The 27,930-nt window shown below is 35.9% G+C and overlaps 2 protein-coding genes across 3 annotated transcripts; one reads left to right on the top strand and one right to left on the bottom strand.

Annotated features, from left to right (window-relative positions):
- Positions 1-1,814: 1,814 nt before the first annotated feature.
- On the bottom strand, positions 1,815-15,170 carry LOC114472601 (polypeptide N-acetylgalactosaminyltransferase 15-like). Its single transcript, XM_028461916.1, is given in 11 exon segments — positions 1,815-1,970; positions 2,840-2,983; positions 3,065-3,157; positions 3,839-3,970; positions 4,783-4,977; positions 5,804-5,921; positions 6,106-6,264; positions 10,741-10,945; positions 12,130-12,296; positions 12,371-12,913; positions 15,166-15,170. Coding segments are annotated over 11 exon segments (1,917 nt in total).
- Positions 15,171-16,315: 1,145 nt separating this feature from the next.
- Positions 16,316-25,955, top strand: gpnmb (glycoprotein (transmembrane) nmb). 2 transcript variants are annotated; one of them, XM_028461280.1, is made up of 12 exons: positions 16,316-16,502; positions 17,750-17,908; positions 18,008-18,148; positions 19,335-19,508; positions 19,602-19,763; positions 20,477-20,770; positions 21,594-21,647; positions 21,723-21,899; positions 22,839-22,944; positions 24,901-25,121; positions 25,243-25,333; positions 25,450-25,955. In XM_028461280.1, the coding sequence occupies exons 1-12, from the start codon at positions 16,340-16,342 to the stop codon at positions 25,598-25,600; spliced, it is 1,893 nt and encodes a 630-aa protein (XP_028317081.1). In that variant the 5' UTR covers positions 16,316-16,339; the 3' UTR covers positions 25,601-25,955. The 2 variants fall into 2 exon arrangements, with proteins under 2 accessions (XP_028317081.1, XP_028317080.1); XM_028461279.1 differs by having other exon boundaries at positions 18,008-18,169.
- The last annotated feature ends 1,975 nt before the right edge of the window (positions 25,956-27,930 follow it).

Below are 27,930 nucleotides of genomic sequence, written 5' to 3'. Positions count from 1 at the left end.
CAATGAAAACACAGTAATAAGTTGGTGGTTGTTCTAAGATACAGGCAGTTAGCACCCTCTGCTGTCGTTGGTAGGGAAGCTGCATCTTTAGAAAAACATGCTCAATTGCAGTTTTGTATCAACAAAAAATGAAGTTGGTTTGAGGTATTTCAGTATGATTAAATACTTATGAGTGACACATGCTGACTGATCAGAACTGGTTTTGTCAGTGGACATAAGATTCGCCTTTATTGGGGTCTATTTATCTCCCAAACAAATGGTTTAGATTAATGGCAGATCACCATTTACGATTCACTCAACTCCTGATACGATGCACAATACTGGGTTCACGATACGATTCTCTCACGATTTATTTTACAACATTAGACTGTAGACAAATGATGACTGAAAAATATTTTTTTCTTTGTACTATTTTCTTTCATCTTTCATTGTCAAAAGAATCCCTTGATAAATTATGCAAACCGATGCAATTTAATTAAAAATAAATCCTGAATGAAATAAATAAAAAAAATAGTACAAATGAAGAAGAAGCCTTTTCATTTAAATTCTGGCTCTACAGTAAACTACGCAAAACTGTATAATTGTTCCTTTTCTTTTTAAAAGTGCAGCTGAAAATGTATTTTGTGCCTTAACAATTGGACTTTAAAACAAATCCCATATCAAAGAAATAATAATAATAATAATAATAATAATAATAATAATAATAATAATAATAATAATAATAATAATAATAATAATAAGATTTCACATGTTCTTTCTTTCCCACTTCTTTCATATTGTCTTGAGGAAGCCAAAATGCTTCCACACTTCTGATTTAAAACACGGTGGTGCGTCCTGATTTTCAAATTCTAAATAGATAGCGCCCTCTGCTGTTAAAAAAAGAAGGAAAAAAGTACCACGATTCAATTTCAGAGTATCAATGTGAACCGTGATACCTTTGAATTGATTCTTGAACTGCCTCACGATTAATCTTTACATCCCTACCATTTACTCAGCATTTTTTTTGTGTCAGCAATGAAACTTTATCATTTATCAGCTAGCAGCTCTCATTCTCTTCCCCTTTATTCTTTCTGCCTTCCATTTAGCTCCGCCCCTGAGAATGTGAGGCTGTGTGATGTAAACAGATGAATGATGGCGATAAACATGAAAACACACGTTTTCCATCATATCTAAACCTTTTTTGATATCTCTATAACTGTGTTGTTGTTGTTTTTTCATTGTTCACGAGCAGATAATATTGAAAATAATTCAGGTTTATTAGTATAAGGATTTCAGAAATCTGAATAATAAAAAATAACAACAATATGAAAGATAATTCAATAAGTGTACATGCATGTAATATATTAACATGCCTGAAGAGAGTATTTGACAAAAAAAAATCAGAATTCGAAAGGATGATTGCTTTATTATTTAACAGAATAATAATGATATACCTCCACTAAGGAAGTTATGCTTTTGCCAGCATTTATTTACGTATTTGTTCGTGAACAGTCTAAATTAAAAACAAATAGACAGATTCTGATGGATTTTTTTAGGAAAAACTGGGCAAGGAACAAGTGTTTCAATTTTGGGGATAACCCTGGACAATATCCTGTATCTGGATCAGGATATTGTTAATTTCATTAGCGAAATTAAAAAAAAAAAAAAAAATCATATCTCAATTTCACCCAGATATGAAAGAAGAAAAACATTATGGATAAACAGATGTTCCTCCTTATCTTTGTAAGATTTAAATGACAATAGTATGTGGGACTGCTACTGACTGCTTTCTATATAGTTGGTCCTTAAAACAGGAGCAAACAGCTGAGTTGTAGTCAGGCACCGTTGGGAACCACAAGTTGCTCAAAATGCCACTGCTGTGTGGGGTGGAGAGTGCACTGACGCAGGAACAGACCTCCAGTACCGACTCCTTCTCCCTTCACAGCTTCCAAACATGACTGGGAGTGCTGGTGAACGAGCTGGCCACTCATCTTTATACAGGGCAGAGCAGACACAGTGGCTTCAATAATTGTCCTGCTTAGAGGAATGTCTACAGATACCACGGTTAGGCTCAATTACAATTTTCTTTTTTTGAAAACTTTATCAATTTCACAATAATTATAAACAGTACAGTATTTTTTTTTACATTATATAATACCCTATTCCCTCACCCCTCCCAATTCCGATGAGTGACCATCATTTTTTCCAATTACAATTAAATTACATTTATTTTGTATCTTCAGAAAGTAAATTATAATTATGTTCTCAATTACTAAAGGTCAATTACAATAAATCATAATTACTGAGCTTGAAATAAATAACTAATAAAAGTTTACCTTCCTCTTGTGTTAGCTTTCTGTTAGCATCTCTTATGATATGGTCTATAAATCAGCTGTAAAATACACTAAAATCTAATATCTATTATCTAATTCCATTCATATCTATTGGTTACCTTATTAGGCTTCATAATCAATGAAAATATAGGTTTCAATATTTTTAATGTGAGCGTCTGTTAACTACATATGTGTAAAACTGTACATAGAACTGTAACAAGGTTCCCAAGTTTAGCATTAAATTATAATTGTCAGCAATTACAATTACAAAACCAATTATCTAAACTCTATTACAATTTAATTACAATTACAAAGCCATTTATCTAAACTCAATTACAATTTAATTACAATTAAAACCCAATTATCTAAACTCAATTACAATTTAATTACAATTACAACAGCAACAGATTTTTGAAATTACAATTACAGTTATAACTCTGCCATAATTGTAATTTATTATCAATTACGCAATTACAGTTGTAATTGACCCCAACCCTGGCAGATACATTTGAATCTTTTGAACTTGCCCTCACAAACTTCCACTGCAGGCTGCTGGGAGAGGGTGAGTGGGTGGGGCATGGAGAAAGGACCGCCTTCTCTGCTTTAGTGCCCATGCAAAAAGAAGCTGTGGGACCCCATCGAATCTCACCATCAGAGTTTAGCTCACAGTGCTGTCATCAAAGGAGAATTCAGGCTGACATGGATCAAAGCTAATATTTCTACTACCATCGCTGGATAAATAATCATGTTACCTGACTGCCTGTCCCACTGCAGGGTTTTACTGCCATGGGCATGGCACCCCCATGGGCGTAGTCCACACAGCCCCCCGTGCCAACACTGTAAAGCTTCAAACACACACAGTGACACACCACAATCTGTAATGTCTGTCAGAAAAGGTTTGAATCCTCTGGTAAGGGGTGCAGATTGTAAAGATGCACATGCTAAAATAAGCAGCAACGTTTAGCCACAAGGCGCATTTGTGAATCTTTTAATTGTTACTCTTGACCAGATTTACAGCAATATTTGTGAAATTTGTGATATTTACTTTTCTCATAAAAATATAATATCATATATAATATGTTCAATTTAAATGTTAAATATGAAATTGCATATTAGCTAAAAATGTAATTTCACCCATGACATTTAGATTTAACATTTAGATTTAGATTTAACATTTAGATTTAGATTTAACATTTAACATTTAGATTTAACATTTAGATTCAACATTTAAATTTAACATTTAGATTTAACAGTAAGATTTAGAATTAACATTTAAGATTTACATTTAACATTTAGATTTAACATTTAGATTCAACATTTAGCATTGAGATTTAACATGTATATTTAAATGTAACATTTAGATTTAACATATAACATTTAGATTTAAAATTTAGCATACAAATTTATTTTTAAATGTGTGTTTAAGTGTGCGTGTGTGCGTGTGCGTGTGCGTGTGTGCGTGTGTGTGTGTGTGTGTGTGTGTGTGTGTGTGTGTGTGTGTGTGTGTGCGTGTGTGTGTGTGTTACCTCTCCTGACAGCCCAGGTCTGTCCTGGGGAACATGGAGTTGTGGATACACTGTAGTTAGAAACCAGTGAAAGTTCCTACAACCCAGACTCTTCTTCAGACGAAGACGCTCAGCCACGTTGGGACGTTCAGACTAGACAATGAAAAGTGATTGAAGCTGATTATGGTGAGATCAAGGCCAGTCTGTTGGCCAGGGTTGGAGTCAATTAGAATTGTAATCGCGTAATTGAGCATTAATAACAATTATGGCGTAATTATAATTGTAATTTCAAAAATATGTTGTCATTGTAATCGTAATTGAATTGTAATTGAACTAGGATCATTGACTGTAACTGGAATGAAAATTGTATTAAAAAATTGTCAATTACAATTTCATTCAACCTGGGGAACCATGTTATAGTTCTATGGCTCACATATAGTTAACTATTAAAATATGTTTCATATCAAGTTTTGCCACTGCCTGTCAGTGAATCTTCACTCCCATACTGGTGGTTAGTGGGTTTGAGTTAAGTTATAATTGTATTTAAATAGGGATCAACACAATTTTACGTAGTGACAATAGTGTGAATATAACTGATGTTTTGTGTACAAAGAGTTTATATTTAATGCTAAATTCCAACTCTTGTCTCTGGTTGGGCTTTTACAAAAGATACTATAATCAATTTACTGTAATGTAAACATAAAGATGCTAAAACGACACACACACACACGCACACACACACATATATAAAAGCCCATACAATCATCACAACATGCCTATAAATGAGAAGCATATATACAGTTACACCAAAACATGAGATCATAAAAGTTGGTCAAATTGTTATTGAGAATGTAATTGTAATTGACCTTCAGGGGAAAAATGATAATTGTAATTTAATAGTAGTTGAAAAAAACTGCTGGTCACCTAATAAAATTTAACATGGATATTTGAAAACACACACCGACCTGCCTAATGAAATGAGCTAGAGTGTCTCTCCTGTAGAACGTCTTTCTGTAGGCGTCCATCCAGGTGACAGCAATGCGGACCTTGTTCCTCTGAAGCAGATCCTGCTCAGGGAAGTCATGTGACACGTGGTGACGTGTGAGATGGGCCACACGGGAGCAAGGAACCACCTCAATGGAGCCCCCACAGGACCAGACCTACAATAGGAACAGTTTGTGTTCAATCAAAGGCGTGGGCCAAATCCAGCCCATTAAAACCTTATCTTAAACCTTAACCGTCATTATAATGTTTAACATCTTAGGAAATTATGAGTGATTTGAATATATTTGTTTACGTGTCGTTTTAAAATTTGGAAACAATAATGTGCAAAACTTGTTGGTTTTTAGACTATTAAAATTGAAGTACTGTATATACAAATATAACAGACATGGGCACACACGTGAAAAATTGCTCCAAAAACACACAATATTACAAAAGAGGACAACCAACAAAAATACACAAATTTACAAAAATAAAAAAACACAAAAAACAACAGAATTGTTATTTATTTTAAACAAAAATACAAAAAGATAAATCAAACTGACTCCAAAAACAACCCAAATGACGACAAAAATTAGCAATATGATTTTTCAAAAAATAACACACAACAATATGACAGAAAATGAGAGAAAAATACTGCAAAAATGAAAATAATTAGACAAACACAAAAAAACACTCAGATTATTACAGAAATATACAAAAAAAATTACTAACATCTACGTAATGACAACAAAAACACATAAAAACCCTATTCCTATCCTGTATCAAAAATTTAAACGGCTATTAATCTAAATGCTGACATACATTTTGTAATGTAATAAAAAATTGCCCATTTTTGATTTACAACATCTCATATTATTTGATGATGTGCTAATTTAAGCTTGAAAAGCATCAGTTATATATCATGAAAAGGTGATATATTTTTATTTCTCTATCAAGTGTGTTTACATTGAAAATGTAACAGGAAAGCTGATGTTTCATTACCCTGATTGACAGCTCCACATGTTCGGCTCCCCACAGCAGCATCCCAGTATCATAGGCTCCCACACGTTGGAAGAAGTGTTTGTTTATGGCTAAAACTTCACCTCCTATAGCTGGACTCCTGTCACAGCCACACAACGTGCACAGGTTTTAATTCATGTTGATGTTAATGTTCTTTTCTCACACTAGTATAAAGATATTTCTGATCAAAGGTTTTTATTCTCATAACCCAAATGTCCACAGTGCTGTGAATATAGACAATAATGTATATGTAATATTTAGTTTATAACTAACAGGAAACTCACTGCAGAGGTTCGGCAGCCATCTCATCTTGTTGTTGAGGGTACGATTCCCAATGGAAGTCAAGCCTCCAGTCAAACACTCCCCACACTGGCCACTGGGTAGCATTGTAGTGGAAGCTCTGCCAGTCTATGAAGTCCATGATGGGGGACACCACTCTGGTCCTGCACAGAAAGCACCAAGACATACCACAACTTTGTAATGTAACCACCTGCCTCTATTGTTTGTTTCTTAATCCTGTGTTTTTTTTTTTTTGTTTTTGTTTTTTTTTCTTCTTTTTTTTCATTCTCTCAGAAAATTGTTCAAAGTAAAAAAAAATTAGGAAAAAAGTGACAAACACCCAAAATCAGAGGTAAAACTTGTAAGGCATGAGAATTTATGTATTATATATATATATATATATATATATATATATATATATATATATATATAATAAATGAAGCTATCACTACACCCTAAAAACTAGTGCAAATATGATGTGCACACTTAAACTGGGGTGAAAATGCAGTGAGTCATGAAAAATGAGAAAAAAGCAGAAAAACCAAAATCAAAAGTAAGGCTATAGTAAGGCATAAAATTTGAAAAACTATGAATTTTTTTTTTTTAAAAAAGGCTATCACTGGACCCTAAAAACTAGTGCAAATATGATGTGCACACTTAAACTGGGGGGACAATGTAGTAAGGCGTGAAAAATGAGACAAAAAAACTAAATCAGAGATAAGGCTATAGTAAGGCAAAAAATTTGGAATTTTTTTCTGAGATAAGGCTATCACTAGACCCTAAAAACAAGTGCAAATATGATGTGCACACTTAAACTGTGGTGAAAATACAGTGAGGCATGAAAAATGAGAAAAAAGTGACAAAAAAAACTAAATCAGAAGGCATAAAATTTGAAAAAATTTGGAAAAACTTCGAAAACATTTGTTGAAATACTGTTATCATAAGACCCTAAAAACTACGCAAATATGATGCGCACACTTAGAGTCAGAAGAAAATGAAGTAAGTCATGTAAAATTAGAAAAAAAAAAAGTGGAAAATGAAAAAAGTGACAAACAATCCAAATCAGAGGTAAAGCTATAGTAAGGCATAACATTTGAAAAACCTTGAATTTGTTTTTTTTTAGATAAGGCTATCACTGGACCCTAAAAACAAGTGCAAATATGATGTGCACACTTAACTTAAACTGGGGGGACAATGTAGTAAGGCGTGAAAAATTTTTCAAAAAAAAGTGGAAAATGAAAATAGTGACATAAACCCAAAATCAGAGGTAAGGCTATAGTAAGGCATAAAATTTGAAAAAATTTGGAAAAACTTCGAAAACATTTGTTGAAATACTGTTATCATAAGACCCTAAAAACTACGCAAATATGATGCGCACACTTAAAGTGGGATGAAAATGCAGTAAGTCATGTAAAATTAGAAAAAAAAGTGGAAAATAAAAAAGTGACAAACAACCAAAATCAGAGGTAAAGCTATAGTAAAGCAAAAAATCAAATAACTTTGATTTTTTTTTTTTTTTTTTTTTTTTTTTTTTTTTTTTTTTAGAAAAGGTTATCACTAGACCCTAAAAACTATAGTGCAAATATGATGTGCACACTTCAACTGGGGGGACAATGTAGTAAGGTGTGAAAAATGAGAAAAAAGTGGAAAAGCCAAAATCAAAAATAAGGCTACAGTAAGGCATAAAATTTGAAAAACTTTGGAAAAACTTTGAAAAAAAATTTTGAGATAAGGCTATCACTAGACCTTAAAAACTAGTGCAAATATGATGTGCACACTTAAACTGTGGTTAAAATACAGTGAGGCATGAAAAATTAGAAAAAGGTGACAAAAAAACTAAATCAGAGGTAAGGCTATAGTAAGGCATAAAATTTGAAAAAATTTGGAATTTTTTTTTCTGAGATAAGGTTATCACTAGACCCTAAAAACAAGTGCAAATATGATGTGCACAATTAAACTTTTGTGAAAATACAGTGAGGCATGAAAAATTAGAAAAAAGTGACAAAAAAACTAAATCAGAGGTAAGACAATAGTAAGGCATAAAATTTTAAAAACTTTTAATTTCTTTTTAAAAAAGGCTATCACTAGACCCTAACAACTAGTGCAAATATGATGTGCACACTTAAGCTGGGCGGACAATGTAGTAAGGCGTGAAAAATAAGAAAAAAGTGGAAAAACCAAAATCAAAGGTAAGGCTAAAATAAGGCATAAAATTTAAAAAACTTTGAAAAATTTTTTTTGAGATAAGGCTATCACGATACCCTAAAAACAAGTGCAAATATGATGTGCACAATTAAACTGTGGTGAAAATACAGTGAGGCATGAAAAATGAGAAAAAAGCGGAAAAAACGAAATCAAAGGTAAGGCATAAAATTTGAAAAACTTTGGAAAAACTTCGAAAACATTTGTTGAAATACTGTTATCATAAGACCCTAAAAACTACGCAAATATGATGCGCACACTTAGAGTCAGAAGAAAATGCAGTAAGTCATGAAAAATTAGAAAAAAGTGGAAAATTAAAAAAGTGACAAACAATCCAAATCAGAGGTAAAGCTATAGTAAGGCATACAATTTGAAAAACTTTGAAAAAATTTTTCTGAGATAAGGCTATCACTGGACCCTAAAAACTAGTGCAAATATAATGTGCACACTTGAAAATACAGTGAAAATGCAGTAAGGCATGAAAAAAGTGACAAAAACCAAAATCAGAGGTAAGGCTAAAGTAAGGCAAAAAATTTGGAAAACTTTGGAAAAACTTTGGAAAAAAAATGAAGTACGGCATCAAAAATTAGAAAAAAGTGACAAAAAAAAAACTAAATCACAGGTAAGGCTATAGTAAGGCATAAAAATTGAAAAACTTTGGAAAAACTTTGAAAAAAAAATTTGAGATAAGGCTATCACTATACACTAAAAACTAGCGCAAATATGATGTGCACAATTAAACTGGGATGAAAATGCAGTAAAGCATGAAAAATTTGAAAAAAAAAAATGGAAAATAAAAAAAAAGTGACAAACAACCAAAATCAGAGGTAAGGCTATAGTAAAGCATAAAAATTGAAAACCTAATTTTTTTTTTTTTTTTTTTTTTTTTAGAAAAGGCCATCACTAGACCCTAAAAACTAGTGAAAATATGATGTGCACACTTAAACTGGGGGGACAATGTAGTAAGGCATGAAAAATGAGAAAAAAGCGGTAAAACCAAAATCAGCATAAAATTTGAAAAACTTTGAAAAAAAAATTTTGAGATAAGGCTATCATAAGATCCTAAGACTAGTGCAATCATGATGCGCACACTTAAAGTGGGATGAAAATACAGTGAGGCATGAAAAATGAGAAAAACGTGACAAAAAAACAAACTCAGAGGTAAGGCTATAGTAAGGCATAAAATTTGAAAAACCTTGAATTTTTTTTCCTGAGATAAAGCTATCACAAGACCATAAAAACTAGTACAAATATGATGTGCACACTTAAACTGGGATGAAAATGCATTATGGCATGAAAAATTAGGAAAAAAGTGACAAAAAACCAAATCAGAGGTAAGCCTGCGGAATAAAAATGTAAAAATTTCAAAAAAAAAAAATTCTGAAATAAGACTATCATAAGACCCTAAAAACTAGTGCAAATATGATGTGAACACAAACTGGGATGAAAATGAAGTAAAGCATGAAAAATTAGAAAGATGTGGAAAAACCAAAAGCAAAGGTAAGGCTATAGTAAGACACAAAATTTGAAAAACTTTGATTTTTTTTTTTCTGAGATAAGGCTATCACTAGACCCTAAAAACTAGTGCAAATATGATGTGCACACTTAACTTAAACTGGGGGGACAATGTAGTAAGGCGTGAAAAAGTTAAAAAAAAAAAGTGGAAAATGAAAAATAGTGACATACACCCAAAATCAGAGATAAGGCTATAGTAAGGCATACAATTTGAAAAACTTTGGAAAAAAAAAATCTGAGATAAGGCTATCATAAGACCCTAAAACTAGTGAAAATATGATGTGCACACTTAAACTGCGGTGAAAATCCAGCAAGGCATGAAAAATGAGAATAAAGTGACAAAAAAAACCAAATCAGAGGTCTACGGAATAAAAATTTTAAAATTTTGAAAAAAAAAAATCCTGAAATAAGGCTATCATAAGACCCTAAAAACTAGTGCAAATATGATGTGAACACTTAAAGTGGGATGAAAATGCAGTACGATATGAAACATTTGAAAAAAAGTGGAAAATGAAAAAAAGTGACAAACAACCAAAATCGGAGGTAAGACATAAAAATTGAAAAACTTTGGATATTATTTTTTTTGAGATAAGGCTTTAACAAGACTCTAAAAACTAGTGCAAATATGATGTTCACACTTAAAGTGGGATGAAAATGAATTAAGGCATGAAAAATTAGAAAAATGTGGAAAATGAAAAATGAGCTAAAAAAAAAAGTGACAAACACCCAAAATCAGAGGTAAGGCTACATGTGGTAAGGCAGAAAAATTGGAAAATTTGGAATACAAAAATTACTCCAAAAACACACAAAACAAAAATCAAAAGAACAACAAAAACACTCAAAACCATTTGATCTTTCCACTGTTATTGCTCACATTTACACGATATAAAACATATAAAACACCCATATAGAATAAAGAATACCTTTCCTGGGCCACTCTCTCCAACAGCGGCTCAAGCCAACCCTTCTAGCATTCACAGTGGGAGTCCATGAACACCAGCACTTCTCCTGCAGCTCGGGCTGCTCCCAGTGAGCGACACCTCCCCACACCCAGACGTCTGGTGCTACGAATCAAATGAACCCCATCCAGGTGAGACACGTACTCACTCAACACTGTCTTCAAGTGGCCTGAGGAGAAGACAGAAGATGGATGGATGGATGGATGGATGGATGGATGGATGGATGGATGGATCGATGGGTCGGTGGATGGGTGGATGATGGATGGATAGATTGGGTGGATGGATGGATGGATGATGGATCGATGGATCGATGGGTCGGTGGATGGGTGGATGATGGATGGATAGATTGGGTGGATGGATGGATGAATAGATAGATGGATCATAGGGTGGATGGATGGATGGATGGATCGATGGGTCGGTGGATGGATAAATAGATGGATCAATGGGTGGATGGATGGATGGATAGATAGATGGATCAATGGGTGGGTGGATGGTTGGATGGATGGATGGATGGATGGATGGATGGATGGATGGATGGATGGATGGATGGATGGATGGATGGATGGATGGATGAATGGATGGATGGATGGATGGATGGATGGATGGATCAATGGATCAATGGGTGGGTGGATGGATCAATGGGTGGATGATGAATGGATGGATGGATGGATGGATGGATGGATGGATGGATGGATGGATGGATGGATGGATGGATGGATGGATCGATCGATGGGTGAATGATGGATGGATGGATGGATGGATGGATGAATGGATGGATGGATGGATGGATCGATCAATCAATCGATGAGTGGGTGGATGGAAGGATGGATGGATGGATGGATCGATGGGTGGATGGATGGATGGATGGATGGATGGATGGATGGATGGATGGATGGATGGATGGATGGATGGGTGGATGATGGATGGATGGATGGATGGATAGATAGATGGATCAATTGATCAATGGGTGGGTGGATGGATGACTGGGTGGATGATGGATGGATGGATGGATGGATGGATCGATGGGTGAATGATGGATGGATGATGGATCGATGGGTGGGTGGATGGATGGATGGATGGATGGATACAGTGTCATAGTTTACGTTGACTACATTTTTTCCAGTGACACTAACAGAAACTACGACTAATTTTAAAAAATTCACGTGAACAAAAACTATATCAAAATATACTGATATTTTTGTAAACAAAAAAATTGGCTCCTGTGATCATGTTGTCTACGCATTGATCACATTACATTGGATGGATAGATTGATGGGTGGATTAATGGTTGGATGGATTAATGGATGGGTGAATAGATGAATGAATGGATGCATGGATGGATGGTGGGCTCACCATGCTGACTTAAGTCGTCCACCAGCAGGATCTCCTTCAGGTGCGTCCTTGGAGCAGTTTCCAGCACGCTGTGCACGGTGCGCAGCAGCGTGGACCAAGCTTCGTCGTGGAAACAGATGATTACACTCGCAGACGGTAAAGACTCGCTGTATTTTTCCCCAAAGCACCTGTTTGATCATTTCAAACAAAGTTTAGTCAGATATAAGGTTTTATGGGGTGCGCGCTCTGCAGCTGCACTCACTCTGGATGACGCGCTTCTGGCAACCTGCGGTGCAGAGACGTCTTCTCACTCACCACCTCATTGAATCCATACTTCTGCACTGCCACGTGATCCATATCCCGCTTGAAACTCACTAAACGGTCCACTTTCTCCTTCTCACCACGCGTCGGATCTGGTCCGGGGACGGATGCGTCTTTACGCGCCCTGGGCTGAAGTGTGTCATTAAAACTGCGCTTTGTGGGTGCTACAATTAAAAAATGTTCTTCTTGTAAAGACTTTAGAGAAGGAGATTCTACTCCAAGCTCCAGAGCAGGATCTCTGGACTCCACGAGGAGCTCCAGATCAGAATGATCGGTAATCCGGTCAGAGGGTCGCAGCGACATGAGTGGATCAGGATCGGGTTTCTGCGGGGTTGAGTCTATTTCTCTGTTGTAGATATTCAGCAGTGCTAATGTCGCCACAGCAAAGCCAGTGAGTATCCAGAGGTAGATCATCCTCCTCCTCCTGTGCACTGCTGTTGTTCTGGATCTCATGGTGATGGTGATGGTGATGGTGATGCGCGCACTGCTCACAAATCAAGCCTCGATTGACGCATGTTTGGAGACGCGCCTCAACGTTGAGCTTAATTGCATTTCACAGTAAATACCAGTTGGTCACCAATAGGGTGCCCGCGGGCTCCCTAAGGAGCTCTAGTCACCAATGAGCTCCATCCAGAATCTGATTTACTTTCCAAGATTCAAACTCACAAAGAGTTCGTACTTAGTCAAGTTAAACCTTTCTGCACTTGATAAAGTTTTAGTATTCAATTAACCAACTTTAACTTTTTTTTTTTCACAGGAACATTGTAGCAAATCTTTTTCAATGCTGCAGATTTGATGTATGGGTTGTGGTATGTTTATATAAAATATGATATACTGTAAATAAAATGTTTGTTTTTTTTTTGTTTTTTTTAAATGCAAGGTGGATTTAACACATTTTTAACATTTTTCGATGAGTTGAAAGTTGTTTTTAGACAGTAAACAGTTGAATAAATTAGAAGAAATAAAGTGTTGCATGTTGAAACTTTTTAAGTGCCTGCTTGCCTTCCTTAATAACTTACCCTCTAATTAAAGTAAAACCATGAAAATGTTGTATTTAAGAAGCTCTTTTTCTAACTGGTGACCATTAGGACTATACAGTGACTATGAAGTAGCTCACAGTTTCACAAAGGTTGGTGACCACTAACAGATTTAACTTCATCCCTTGAGCTGAAAAGGTGAAGTGTTAAACTGATGATTGTGGTGTTAGTCTAGAATATATGAAATGGTAGAGGGTTGGTTTTTATTACAAAGAGCAATCACCTCTCCTCTGATCAGGATGACAGGGCAAGGCTTTGGATGCCATAACAGCTGAAGAAAGGAGTAAAGAATGGCTTAGAAGTTGAAAGAACAAAGGAGGGAATGACAAAGTGCAAAATGAGGGTGTTGGGGAAGAACTTGTCAATGACAGAGAAGAGAAGATCACAGAGTGGATGAAAGTCCAGCTCTTGATAGTAAGGCTATGGGAAGATGTTTATAAGGTTTAAATCTCTGAGGAACTCTTCCAGCTATACCAGTGCGTTCTGTACACAGAATTGTTTTAACATTTTTCAGTGACAAAAGATCAAAGAACGTTGATGGTTCTGCCTGTAGCTCATCCACAACATTTTTGGTTTGAAGAAGTTATTTTCCATCATGGCTGCAGTGGAAAATAAACTAAGCTGTAACTCCACCAAGTTTTGGTTGATGTATATCTGGGCTGGAAATTCAAAAAGTTTCCTTGATTATGGGCGGGGCTCCTTGAGCAGTTAAGACACGCCCACTTTAAAATCTCCTATTCACAATTCTCTCAATCCAACCAACTCACCACAGATTGTAGTTTTTATTATTATTATTATTATTATTATTATTATTATTATTATTATTATTATTATTATTATTATTATTATTATTATTATTATTTTAAACAGAAAAAAATACAATTCAACAATAGCTGAGAGTACTTAAAGAAGCATATTAACTAATGTGCAAGATTGTAAAACATTCTAAAAAGCTAAAAGAGTAAACATGAATATAAATATAAAAATACATAGGAATATGTGAGTATAATAATGATTAAAAAAAACAAACAAATAAAAATAGACTAGCAAACTAGGGGATTACAATAAAACCACCACTGATTGTAGAGTCGACAGGTGCTAGTTTTTATAGGAGGGGCGGGGCTAACAGTGGTGGTTTGTGACGTAAGAAGCCACCAAAACAGTCACAAATCACTACTCTCAGCCAATAGCTAAATTTAATTGTCGCGTTCCAACCCATAGAGGGCAGTCACTCTTACATTTTTACAGCAAAATTCACCAAATTGAAATACTTGAACTACATTTCTGTCAACAGTTGGACACAATCAATCAACAACTACTTCATACCAAATACATTGGTTTTCAGCAATAAAAAGGCACTTTGGGGTCTAGTTACTCTTTAAGATATGTGCTTTGCTGTACGCTCTCCATATCTATCCATATTGGAAGCTTCAGGTTTACCTGTCGTGTGCTGCACAGCCTAGTGATAAAATATGTGTGACTTTCATCATTGTCCTGTGTCTTACAGTAAGACAAATTAATTATTGATTGGAAGCGATTGAAACTATAACTTTTTATAAATCAGACTTGTTGATCTTTGGCATTTTGAGTGATTTCTCCTTATAATGGAAACAGGAGCGCTAACATTTGTTTTAAAGAATAAAGTAATAATCCTGTAAAAACGCCTATACATTCTCTTCCCCCAATTCAATGAACTCACTTCATGGGGTTCTTTCATAGAGATTTCTGTGTTTATTTTATTTCATTTTCAATTTTTATTTCCCATTTTTTGGAAAAGGCATTACACTTCTCCTCTATCAGAGACCGAGCCACACACGTTATATTTCTGCCTTTTACAAATGGTGACGTCTAAACAGTTTGAGCTGAAGCTTAAAAACAAGAAAAGACGAAGTAAACGAGAAAAATCCAGGTTGTTTGACTTTCCAGTAATTGTAAATGATTATTGTAACCTTGTGAAATTAATGTTAAACAACATAATTCATTATTGGGGAAACATTGTTTCTGGCAACAAATGAAAGATTAAAAAAATGCTGGAATTTATAACCATGAATCACAGCAATGATATGCTGAGACATAATGTCTATGGTTCTAATAATGAACTTTAATGAACTGACTTGATTGCAGTTTAAAAGAAGAAGTGCTGCCCTCTACTGGAGAACTTAAGAAATGTCCCATCCTTCGTGCATCATTCTTTATTTATTTATTTGTTTTTTTAGAACAAGAGAAGTGTTTCTCTAAGATAACAGCACTTTTTCCAAATGTTCTTGTGACTGCTGTGGAAACTGCTGAAATCATGGTAATAATCACATGTTAGGTTGTGCTGAAAGCGACAACACCACTGCCTGTTATTGTGATATCACACGTCTTCCTTCTGCTTTTGCGCAATAAGAGCGAGGGTGACTCTGCGTAAAGTTGATCTTTTTTACAGTTAAATCCTTCAACCCATGCTGGAAAACCTTAAAAATGATCGTTTTATTCATCAATAATTAATCTAACTGCGTTTTGTATAATGTGATGTTGTTTAAAGTGTGGATAAAGGGTAAAGTTTAAAGTGTGTAGTGCCACAATCGTGCACAAATCAAGGTTAAAGCTGAAGAACGACAATGAAAAGGAAATGGATTAATTATTTTTAATAGTATAACAGTGGAATGAAATATATATCAATCTTCACAAAGTGTTTTATACAGTCTATCAAAAGATCAGATCAACCAAAGCCCATAAAAAAAAAAAAAAAAAGTTGTTTTGTCTCCAATGAGCGACTCATCACTCATGTGCGCCCTCACGCTAATGAGGGATGAGGTGCGTCTCGTTATGGAGACATCACATGTTTGTGAGCTCAGCTTAGGGAGGATGGTTATTAAATTCAGCAGGACATGCGGGGACAGACAGAAGGTCGACAGGACCAAGACAGAGAAGGACGACATCAAGAACAGATCTCCACATTTCATGCTTTTCAAATAAAAAAAATGGGGAAAATGCCGCTGATGTTTCTCCTCCTGTCGTGCGTTTGCCTTGTTCAAGCTGAAAGACGCAAAAGTAAGTTGTAAACACTTGTTTCTTTTACAAAGGATTGTGATAGAATACATTGTCTTGTAATCGTCCTGATGTTTATTGTTATTTCATTCATTTTTGTATATTGATTTTGTATTCATTTTTTTCCTATAGCAGCTTAAAGAAATTCCACAATCTTTAATGTTTTTGACTTCTGATCAAAAAGGCTGGTGATGAAAACTGTTGAATCTGAAATAAATCAGGAGGTTTGATGTGTTATTTTCATGTTAAAGTATTGTCTAAATGTTTCTGTAAGGTTCTACGCATCATCTGAAGTCCCATGAGTTTAATTAGGCCATGTTCTCTGACAGGATGCCTCAAGGCAAACTATCTCTTTGTGCACTTATCAAATTATACCAACCTTTCATCATTCATTTGCACTAAAATCGATGAAATTGACGTTATAATTTTTATTCAACAAAAAAACTTCACACAATTCAAGGTAAAGTACAATCAACATTTATATTCAGGTAAGTCAGAAAGTACATTTTATTTATATAGCGCTTTTCACAGATAAAATCACAAAGTGCTGTACAAACAAAGGTGAAACTAAAACAACAGCAGCAACATCCCAAAATGATGATAAAACACAAGAGAATTTAAAACAACAGGAGGAACATTATATATATATATATATATATATATATATATATATATATATATATATATATATATATATGTAAAAAGATAATAAAAGTTAAAAGCAGTTTAACCAAAAGCCTTTCAGCTTTTTAAAGTCCACACAGTCAAGCTCACTGAAGGACTGGTCCAGTCTATTCCAGGTACATTTCATGAACTCGTCACACATTGTCCGTTTTTGGTTCACGCTTGTTCCAGTAATCTATTTTCTTTCATTCTATAATCAAATTACACTGATGGAATTTGGATATCCATAAAAGGTAACATTTGGACTAAAACAGAAGCTCTCTGTTACAAAATAATTGTCAAGATTATTCTTTTTTTTTTTTTTTATCTCTTATGGCTGTTTTTACGTCATCTTTAAAAGTCCAAGCAATTCACAAAGATAATAAATTTGTGCTCCCAACTGAGAAATCTTGGGTTCAGTAATGTGTATGTTTTTTGACTGTGGGATGAAATACAAGAACTTGCAAACCTCTCAGAACGACTTGAACCACAGAGGCCTGAATCTCCACTGTGAGGTCACGATGGCAACTATTGCACGCTTAAATATAATCAATAAGTTGCTAATCAGTGTTTGGTGCTTTTTCCAGCCTACAGTGATATGTTTCCCCACAAGCATCCTTTATCAGGGAAGTTTCCCTTTCCAATCCCACCTATTCCTGGCTGGGATCCTGACACAAGCCCATGGAACGACGGCCTCTACCCACCCCTAAACCCCACACCTAAGCGTCTCATCATGAGTCATAAAGGTGAGTACACTTACAGTATATACTGATCTGTTTTCTCTTCCTGTGTACTGTACATGTTACCCTTGCTGACACACTTTGTTCCACACCATCTTTGTGAAGGAAAAACAACTGTTCGCTTGACGAGTGACAGCCCTGCTCTTAATGGCTCCTGCATCTCCTTCACGGCCAAGCTTGAGCATCCTCCATGTCAGAAGGAGGACGACAACGGGGACTTGGTCTGGGATGAGCATTGTGAGGACGGTACGGAGCTGGAGGCCTCAGGTGCTGCCAGAAGGCCAGATCATGAACTTCACCCCATCTCTTCAAAAAAGATGGCTGCCAACATGGTCCTATGCGTATTATTAGCCATCAGATATCTTTAAGTCATCATTCATTTCAAGCTATTCTGGCAGTTGTGGCTCAGTAGTAGAGTGGGTCATCCAATAACCGAAGGGTTCGGGGTTCGATTCCTACTTTATCTAAGTCATTGTCGTTGTGTCCTCCTTGGGCAAGGCACTTTACCCATATTGCCTTGTATGAATGGCAATGAATTGTGCATGAATGTTGGTGGTGGTCGGAAATGCCGAAATGGGAGCCACGCTTCTGTCGGTATGCCCCAGAGCAGCAGTGGCTAGATTGTAGCTTACCATCACCAATATGATTGGTGTAAATTGATAATTGTTCCTTAATGCACTTTTAGTCTGCTTAAAAAAATCTAAATCCAAGCCAAATATTAATATTATTATTCAGACCCAATAGACAAGTATTCTTTGATAATTGGCCAATTGATGGCAGTCTTACAAGCTGAAGATTTACCAACGTAAGTTAGCGTTAGCGTAAGGTGACCAGACGTCTCGTTTTACCCAGGACAGTCCCGGTTTTCAGAGTTAAATCCCGTGTCCAGGTCGATTTGCCCCAAACCATTGACTTGTCCCGATTTTTCACAAGTTGAGTCAGGTTTGTCTAATTTGTTAAAAAATGGATGTCTGGTCTGTTGCCACTGACAGAAAAGACCCTGAAAGCAGCAGCGCACTTCGAGTAAAAGTGTGATCTCTGTGGACTGTGAGCTGTCAATAACAACAGTTGCTCAATAGTCTTCCACCCATTTGCAAGTCGATGCTGATTGGTCGATGGCATTGACAATATTACTCGTTCGCTTCCTCTCATGCTTTGTCCTGGTTTTAAGTTTGAAAAATCTGGCCCGCAATTATTTTTCTTGATTTCCTTTAGTTCTTTACTCACTTCAAAATAAAGCAATTGACTTTGTGGCTGTGACATTTTAAACCTAAAACTTTAAAAATGAGCTAAAAGATGCTAAAGCAGGCCTCAAACAGCTACAGATTAAGTTAACTCGCTGTTAAAGGAGACAAATATTTTTCAACCATTAATATATCACACAAAGCTTCAATTCTCTGCAGTCATAGTAACTATAGCTACTGCTCCACAGCTAACGGACAGGTTCGCTCGGGACACGTCTACAACTGGACTTCCTGGTTGGATGACTATGGCTTTGGAAAGTGCACAGACACAACAAAGTGCAACGTGTTCCCTGATGGAAAGCCGTTTCCTCAGAGCAATGACTGGAGGCGTAAGGGCTACGTGTACGTGTGGCACACAATGGGTGAGACACAAGTTCACACACACGTCGACCCCACAGGCAAACTCACAAAACTGTTGAATGTTAACCTCCATTTGTTTCTGCTGCCGGTCCAAGGCCAGTACTACGAGACCTGTGATGGCTCTTCATCCAGTTTGACCATTAACACCACGATCATTCCACTGGGAGCAGAGGTCATGGAGGTTATGGTCTACAGGAAGCGGGACAGCCGACAATACACCCCGCTGGCCACGGACAACACGGTCTTCTATGTCACAGGTGGGCATGACCTCAAACATAGGGTTTGTGGTCCAAACCTGGCCTCTGAGAGTGTACATTATGTCCCATGTTGGGACTCTGTAAAGCCTTTTTCAGTGAAATATTGTTTTTTTGGTTCTGCCAAGATGAAATTTAATTGGCCCATAAGTTTGACACCCAGTTACACAATATTCATTTACCAATGTAAACAAAAACACAAGCATATGCCAACTCAGGGGTCACCGACTTTCTGCAACTGTGAGCTACTTCATACAGTAGATATTATATAGTCCAAAGCACTTCTTAAATATTACATTTTCACAATTTTATTTTCATAAGAGGGTAAGATAATAAGGACGGCTAGCAATAACTTAAAAAAAAAAACACTATATTTCCCCTAATTGATGCATTTGTTTCATTTTCATAAAATGTTATAGAAAATGCGTTTTTAAGGATGTATCTTATATGAATCATTAAATAGATTAGCGGTATGTTATATATCAAATTATAGATAACATACACCAGATGGGCAACAGTTAAAAACAATTGTCACAATGTTTCAGTGAAAACAAACATTAAAAGATGGTTAATTTATCCTGGAAAGTAAGATTTTAGATGGAGCTCTGGTGATTAGAGCTCCTGCATGAGGGCCCCTCACATGGTCCATGTGGGCTGTACCATGAGGCCCGCAGGTGACCTCTGACCCAACTCATCGCTTACCATTCCCACCTCAGATATGATCCCTCTGGCCGTGGACATCTCCCAGAAAGCTGCCATCAACCAGTCCGACAACGTGTTTTTCCGAGGCGAGGATGTGGTTTTCCAAGTCCATCTCCATGACCCCAGCAGCTTCCTCAAGAAGGCCTCCTCCATTGACTACATCTGGGATTTCAGGGATGGCAATCAGCTGGTAACGCACCGGGAAGTGACCACACACAACTACAGCATACTGGGAAACATGACGGTGAAGCTGGTGGTGGAGGCAGCCTTTCCTGTAGAGTGTCCACCTCCTGCTGCTACCACTACAGGTAACACGGCTTCAATAACTCACTGGAATCTGCTACACATTAGTAACTTCAACTCTGAAATTATAGACTGAGGATGATGAATAAAAACAATACAGAGCAGGTTTTAATGGTTCAATAAATATAGATTAATGAGAACTAAAATGACGACAATCAAACGCATCAAATCAGATTTAACATAATGCGCCGCGCCAAAACAGCATTGAATGGAGGTTGATTTCTCAGTTTTAGAGTTCATAATCGTATCTACACTTAGAGACTGATAATTCATTTCTTTTAAATTTAATTCATTGGTGTTATTATTTTATTTGAAAAAGTAATTTTAAACAGATGCTTTTGTGGAAAATAAATAATAATAAATTAATTAAATTAACTAGTAACTTTTACTTTGAGTACTATTTAATTGAAATACTTTTTACTTGTACTTGAGTCTATGACTTACTTGTACATGTACTTAAGTACAATTCCAATAAAGTAACTACTTCTACTTGAGGAGGATATATCAGTAGTCTTCACACTATACACATACTTCACAGAACAGATCTTTTTCTGGCTTTATCTGTAAGTGAATACAGAAAATTGGAAAAGGAATTTTTTAGGAAAAAAAAAATGTATCAAAAAAGTGATTTAAATGCACACAGAGATGGTAAGAGGATTATTTACAAGTGCAAAGCTTTAAGGGGGTGGTTATCAATGTAAGTTTGTGTTTTAACTTTCTAGTTCTGCCAATCATTTGAATTTGAACCATTAACAGATCATGAATGAAAATATATTTTTTTAAAAAACAATGCAATGCAGTGATGTTGGTTTGTCATGTTTCTTCCAGAGCATCCTATGCCTCCACCTGTGACTCCCACTGTGACGATGCACACAACACGTGGTTAGATTTCACTTTGTCTATGTATATATTTAACCCAAATCACTGGGATCACTGGTTTTTGCTTCTCTATCTTAGCTCCACGCAGCACCAGTCGACCCCTTCCCTCTTCATCACCCTCCACTGAGCCCCTCCCTCCTCTGGATGCTAGTACGACACCCACCACCCTGCCCTGGCTCCACAGCAGACGCCTCAAAGGGAAACAGTGTTTCCGTTACGTCTACGGGACCTTCAGTGGAACCATCACAATAGTTGGTATGTTGGCTTTGGCTGGAGGTAGATTTGTGTCTTTATTATTCAATCAAAAAAATCACTTCAATCAAAAATCAATATTTTCAATAAAAACAAAACAAAATTGAGACCCAAATAATTGCATTTGAACACTTTTTTTCTTTGATTGAAAATAATTTTTTTTTCTTATTGAAAGTATTTTTGTTATATTATTATTATTATTATTATTATTATTATTATTATTATTATTGAATAAAGACACAAAAGTGCTACCCATAATATGGTTCAAATACACAAAAAGATGACTTAAAAACCTTTTCAGTCAAAAAAAAGTTTACTTCAATCAAAAATAAATATTTTTATTCAAAGAAAAAAAAGTGTTCCAATGCAAAAAATATATATGAGACCCAAATAATTGCATTTTAACACCTTTTTTCTTTGATAGAAAAGTAATTTTTTTAATTTATTGAATAATAAAGACACAAATGTACTACCCATAATATGGTCCAAATACAAAAAAAGATGACTGTATTTAAAAAAATTAAAATAAAAAACATTCTCAATAAAAAAAAATAAATAAATCAATCAAAAAAAATTAATTTTATCTCCAATTTTTTTTTGGCATTTGAATACTGTTTTCTTTGATTGAAAATAATTATTTTTTGATTGAAGTAAACTTTTTTGTGATTTAAAAGGTTATTATAAATTTGAAATTGTTTTTGTTTTTTTGATTAAAACGTTTTTTTAATTGAATAATAAAGACACATCTACCTCCATATAGTCATTATTCAAATGAAAAGGAGAAACAACTGATCGAGATAGAGTAAATCCTTGCAGAATAGGAAATTGTTTTCATTTTCTAATTTCACAAACTGATGGATGTGTATTTTTTTAAAGACTAATATATTAAATGTATTGCTTCCACAGCAGCTACTGTAAATACAGTATGTTGCTTCTCCCCAGAACCCAAACACACTCTAAAAAGCAAGCCGAGCAGCCGCATAGTGGACGTGTCAGCTGCCAGAGTGACCAAAACCGACTTCAGCTTCCTGGTGAAATGTATGGGCAGGTGTGTGTTTAAGCAATATATTCATATTTCTATCATCATATCAACTGTTATATTTGAGAGTAATTCTTCCAATGAATGGGTGCCTGTTATTGTGCATCAATAAACTACCTCTGCTGTCCTCTAGTGTTGTACGAAATGCACTACTGTTCTCTGGTGTAAGTTTGATTAACCCTTTTATTATCCTCAAATATTACTAACACATTTTACCCTGGGGGTCAATATGACCCCAGGGATATTTGCCTCCAGAAAATTGTTGACCAAGTTTTTGTGTCGGGCACTTTGTTAATTTGTTAAATACATAAATAACTCCACCATCAGACCAAATTTTTACATTAGCATTAATTTATATTCAATAGTTTTCATTCAAATCTTCTCAAATTTATTTTCATGAAAATATTTTGAAATGTGAAGCAAAACAAAAAAGGCAAATATTATTATTTTTGATTGATAAACATTATTAAATGGGTTCAAATTGACCATTAGCTTAATGATGAATAAAAACGGCTATCACAGATTTTTCAAATAATCTGACAACACAGGCTGTGGTGATATTTTCATTTTTATTTCATTTATCTACACCTAATAAATCGATATATATATATATATATATATGCATATATATATATTACTTTTTGAAATGATTATATTATTATACTTTTATTTTCCGTGTTTCAAAGTTGTTTTGTTTTTCTTTGTAGCATCCAGTGAGGTCAGCAAAGTAGGAATTTCATTGTCCAGGGAAACAATGTTTCCTTATAGTGCAGCAGATTAGTAAAAAAAATGTTCACTTTGGTATAAAAGCATGAAATTTGGCACAGATACTTGCTAAGGGCCACTATTTTGGAAAAAGGCGTTGGCCACTCACAAATACAATATGGCTGCCAATTTTCAAGATGGCCCCCATAGCTATTCAATGGTTTTTATATAACCAAGGTCTGGGTCGCCCCAGTCCGAATATGTGCAACCCCCCCAGATAGAGTCAGGACTGTGCCCGCTAGAACCCAAACACTTTAACGCCTCAAAAAACTTGGAAAAAATCCAAAAATGCTCGGATCTGGTCAAACGCGGTGTCAGCAGAAAGGTCTGGTCCTCCCGAGGCCATGAAAGGTTGGTGTTTTCCTGCACCAGGGTTAACCTCAGCAAAAGGGAGCGACTTTAATACTGTTTTAATTTTCCTCCCGTTGACTGAGGTTACCCCTGGTGCAGGAATGCCACATTTTTTACAAAATGAACAATTATTTTGCACCACGATTGAATACTAGCGGGCGCAGTTCTAACTCTGCCGGGGAGGAATGCACATATTCAGACTTGGGAGAACCAGACCTTTCTACTGACACCTTGTTTGACCAGATCCGAGCATGTTTTGATAATATAATAACCATTGAATAGCAATGGCGGACATCTTGAAAAATGGCCGCCATATTGAATTTTTAAGTGGCCAACACTTTTTTCCAAAATAGTGGCCCTCAGAGCAGGGGTTCTCAACTGGTCTCACCCTGGGACCCATTTTTTTGCCACGGTCATTAAATTGCAAACCACCTTTTTTTATTTTTTTTAGAATACAATTGACCAAATGTAGTTTTTTCAAAAATAGCTGTTGAAAACACACATATATAATATTTTTAAAACATGCATTTCACAGCATGCCTGTCAAAAGAAAAGTTTATTTCAACAAAAAAAGACATTAAGTTTTTATTTTTGACCAGCTGTCTGTGATCCATCCAGTACAGGCCCGTGACCCACTTTTGAGAATCGCTGCCTTAGACAGTATCTGTGGCAAATGTCATGCTTTTATACCAAAGTGTACGATTATCTTGAAATATGCAATTAATCTGCTGCACTATTACGACTGCGCACATAAAAATAAACACTTTGAATCTTAATATTAATGAATGAGGCTAATCTGAAAGTTTTAATGACATCTGTTAAACAAAACGTTGTCCCCCCCCCACCCAGCACACCCACCTCAGCATGCACCATTGTGTCCGACCCGACCTGCACTCTGATCAGTGACATCATGTGCGATGATGTGCCGCCATCATCAAAGTGTGAGGTTCATCTGAGGCGAACGTTTGTGGAGCCGGGAACATACTGTGTGAACATCACGTTGGAGGACTCCACCAGTCTGGCGTTTGCCAGCACTACCGTCACCATCAACAAATCCCAGGATAAACCGGGTCAGTAGCTGCACACTCAGCAGTCTGTCTTCATATCCAGCTGTTTCAAACACACAGCTTTGAAGGAAGCCACCTGATGAACATCTCACCGCTGTGGTTTCCCTTCGTACCTGATATATAGGGTCGAGCAATGCAAACACTGCAGGAGTGGTCGTGTCCTCCTGTGCTGTGCTGGTTGCTGTCTTTGCATTTATTGCATACATGGTCTACAAGTTAGTATTCCTCTTTTATTGAACTTCTTTGTTTGGAGCACTAACTTCTGCATTTTGAGGTAGACTCCAAACGTGCCTGGCTTTAACCTTAAAGTTTCCATTTTCCTCTTTTTCAGAAGGTACAAGGTGTATCGACCCATTCACAGGTCACTGCTGGTGAATCCCACCCCAGCTGGGGTCAGAGGTCACGCAGCCCGCCTGAAGGAGTCCCTGTTTCCTTCTAGTGAGGAGAGCCGTCACCTGCTGACGGAGCGCAGCACTCCGTAGGCCTTCTAGAAGTGATAGATTCACCAGCTTTAGTTACAGCCACAGCACAAAAGTGTGTGATCTGACATTACGTTAATCGGAGGGTAACGTCAAAAAAAGAGAGAAAAAACAGAAGTAATGACCAAAAAAAGCTTGTTTGCATTGTAGTTTAACATCTTAAGTAATCCTACAGCATTATATAATTCACCTGATTACGTACTAACTGAACTGTTAGAGCTGATGCATTGTTAATGCTTGCAATAGAATCTCCCATTTATCAAATTACTTCCGGGAAAGTCAACAAAAGTGTTTTAAAGGTGTGAAGGAATTTATTAGAAGAACTTTGACCATTTTAATAAAGATTAAAATAACTGCTCACACGTGTGAGACTCAGATTTTTGCTTTCCTTTTTGATTGAAACTATTGTTAATTCTGAGTTAATGTAGGACACTCGTGTCAAAGGCAAGGCCCGGGGACCAAATCTGGCCCTTTAAAGCATAGATGGGCAACTTCTATCACAGCGGGGGCCACAAAATAAAAAATTATCAACATTGTTAGCATTTACAATAAACAGTCTGAGAATTGATACAGGAAAGAACAAAGGGTTTTGTCTTTGTAGACGTTTAGTGTGGGTTTCCTTGGTGTTTTTGGATTCATTTTGTACATTTTTTGTCAGTACGTCAATTTGTGTTGGCTTTTTTTTTAATCATTTTGTGATTTTTTTTGTTCTATTGTCATTTGTGCAATTTCGTTGGCATTTTGTGTGTCTGAAGACTTTTTGTATATGTTGTTTTTTAGTCATTTTGTGTTTAAGTGGTTGTTAAGTGCGTCTGTTATAATTTTGTGTACTTTAGTTGACATTTTGCAGTCATTTTCTGTGATTCTGGAGATTTGTATGTTATGTTTTGGCTTCATATAACTTCCAACCTTATGAATTACAATTTTTTTCATGGGGGCTGCACAAAATTAGACTACGGGGGGGGGGGGTGCCAGTTGCCCACGTCTGCTTTAGAGCACCCAATTCAGCCGCAGCAGAAAGCAAACAAGTCAGATAACCATGAGTCATTGTGTAAATGACAAACTTTCACCAAAATAGTATACACTAATGTAATGAAATGCCACAATATTTGCAGGGCTCACATTTTTCCCATGATTATGACACATGATGGAAGCTGTTTTTAGTCTCCAATTGTTGAAATAAATGAATTTTTCCCCAAATCCTGCAAATTTCTTCATATCATTCCACAAAATTTCCCCAAATTAAATGAAAATTGGGCACAAAAACAAATAATTTGAAAGTAAAGATTCTGCAGCAACTGATATCTGCCATTTACTGCTTATTAGTGCCAGTAAATATTTTAGAATTTATACTAAATGATTAAAATACTAAATTTCCCACCTTAAATCTGGAGCCCACTTAAGATAAAATGCTCCATACGTGAAGAGTTTGACACCTCTGATGTGGTGGATGTCAAATGGTAAATGGACTTGATTTATATAGCGCTTTATCCCCACACTGAAGCAGTCCAAAGCACTTTACATATCAGCTTCACACCAGTGGGACAGGACTGCCATGCAAGGCGCTAGTCGACCACTGGGAGCAACTTAGGGTTCAGTGTCTTGCCCAAGTACACTTCGACACAGTCAGGTACTGGGATCGAACCCCCAACCTCTCGATCAGAAGACGATCCTCTACCACCTGAGCCACAGTTGGAATACAGTAATGTTTACTAAACTACTGTATTTTACAGTCAAAAAGAATCAGGAAATTCTGCCTCAGGTTGAAAAGTACCCAACATTTGAGCATGTTCTCCAAGTTGCACATGGTCCAATCAAAAAAAAAAAAAGATTTAAAAAAATCAAATTATATGATACCTACAAGAATGCGATTATCATCTTGATTTTTTGAAATTTCATATTCTAAGATGAGCAACTGGAAGCTCAGGGGCCCCTAAAGAAAGAAAAAATGCACAAAATAACTTCCAAAACACACAATATACACAAAAAATGACTCCAAACAAGCACTTGTCTAAAATGGCACAAAACTCCAAAAATCACAAAGCTAAAAAACATATTTACACAACACTAAAATGAAACCACACAAGCCCTTTGTTCTTTCCTATTAACGCTCAGACTGGTTATTATTCTACATTGCGACATGAATGTTTTAGACAATCTAGTTTTTGTGGCCCCTGCTGTAATAAAAGTTGCCCAACTCAGTTTTAGATCATTTCAATTACTATAACTTGTATTAAACACCATTGTCTTTGATATGCAGATTAATTCATCATTGCACCTGAAGAACAAAACGTCACAAACGGCTCATTTTCCATGTTTTTATTCAGAGGCAT

This window comes from Gouania willdenowi, chromosome 11 (genome assembly GCF_900634775.1).
Source record: "Gouania willdenowi chromosome 11, fGouWil2.1, whole genome shotgun sequence".
Classification (NCBI taxonomy): Eukaryota; Metazoa; Chordata; class Actinopteri; order Blenniiformes; family Gobiesocidae; genus Gouania; species Gouania willdenowi.
This window is presented reverse-complemented; position numbering and strand designations above follow the sequence as displayed.

Excerpts from the sequence above, each read along its gene's own strand:
- gpnmb (XM_028461279.1), top strand. The coding sequence starts at position 16,340 with ATGCGGGGACAGACAGAAGGTCGACAGGACCAAGACAGAGAAGGACGA. Across the intron at positions 17,909-18,007 it reads TCTCATCATGAGTCATAAAG|GAAAAACAACTGTTCGCTTG; the intron begins GTGAGTACACTT and ends ATCTTTGTGAAG. Across the intron at positions 21,900-22,838 it reads TGGAACCATCACAATAGTTG|AACCCAAACACACTCTAAAA; the intron begins GTATGTTGGCTT and ends GCTTCTCCCCAG.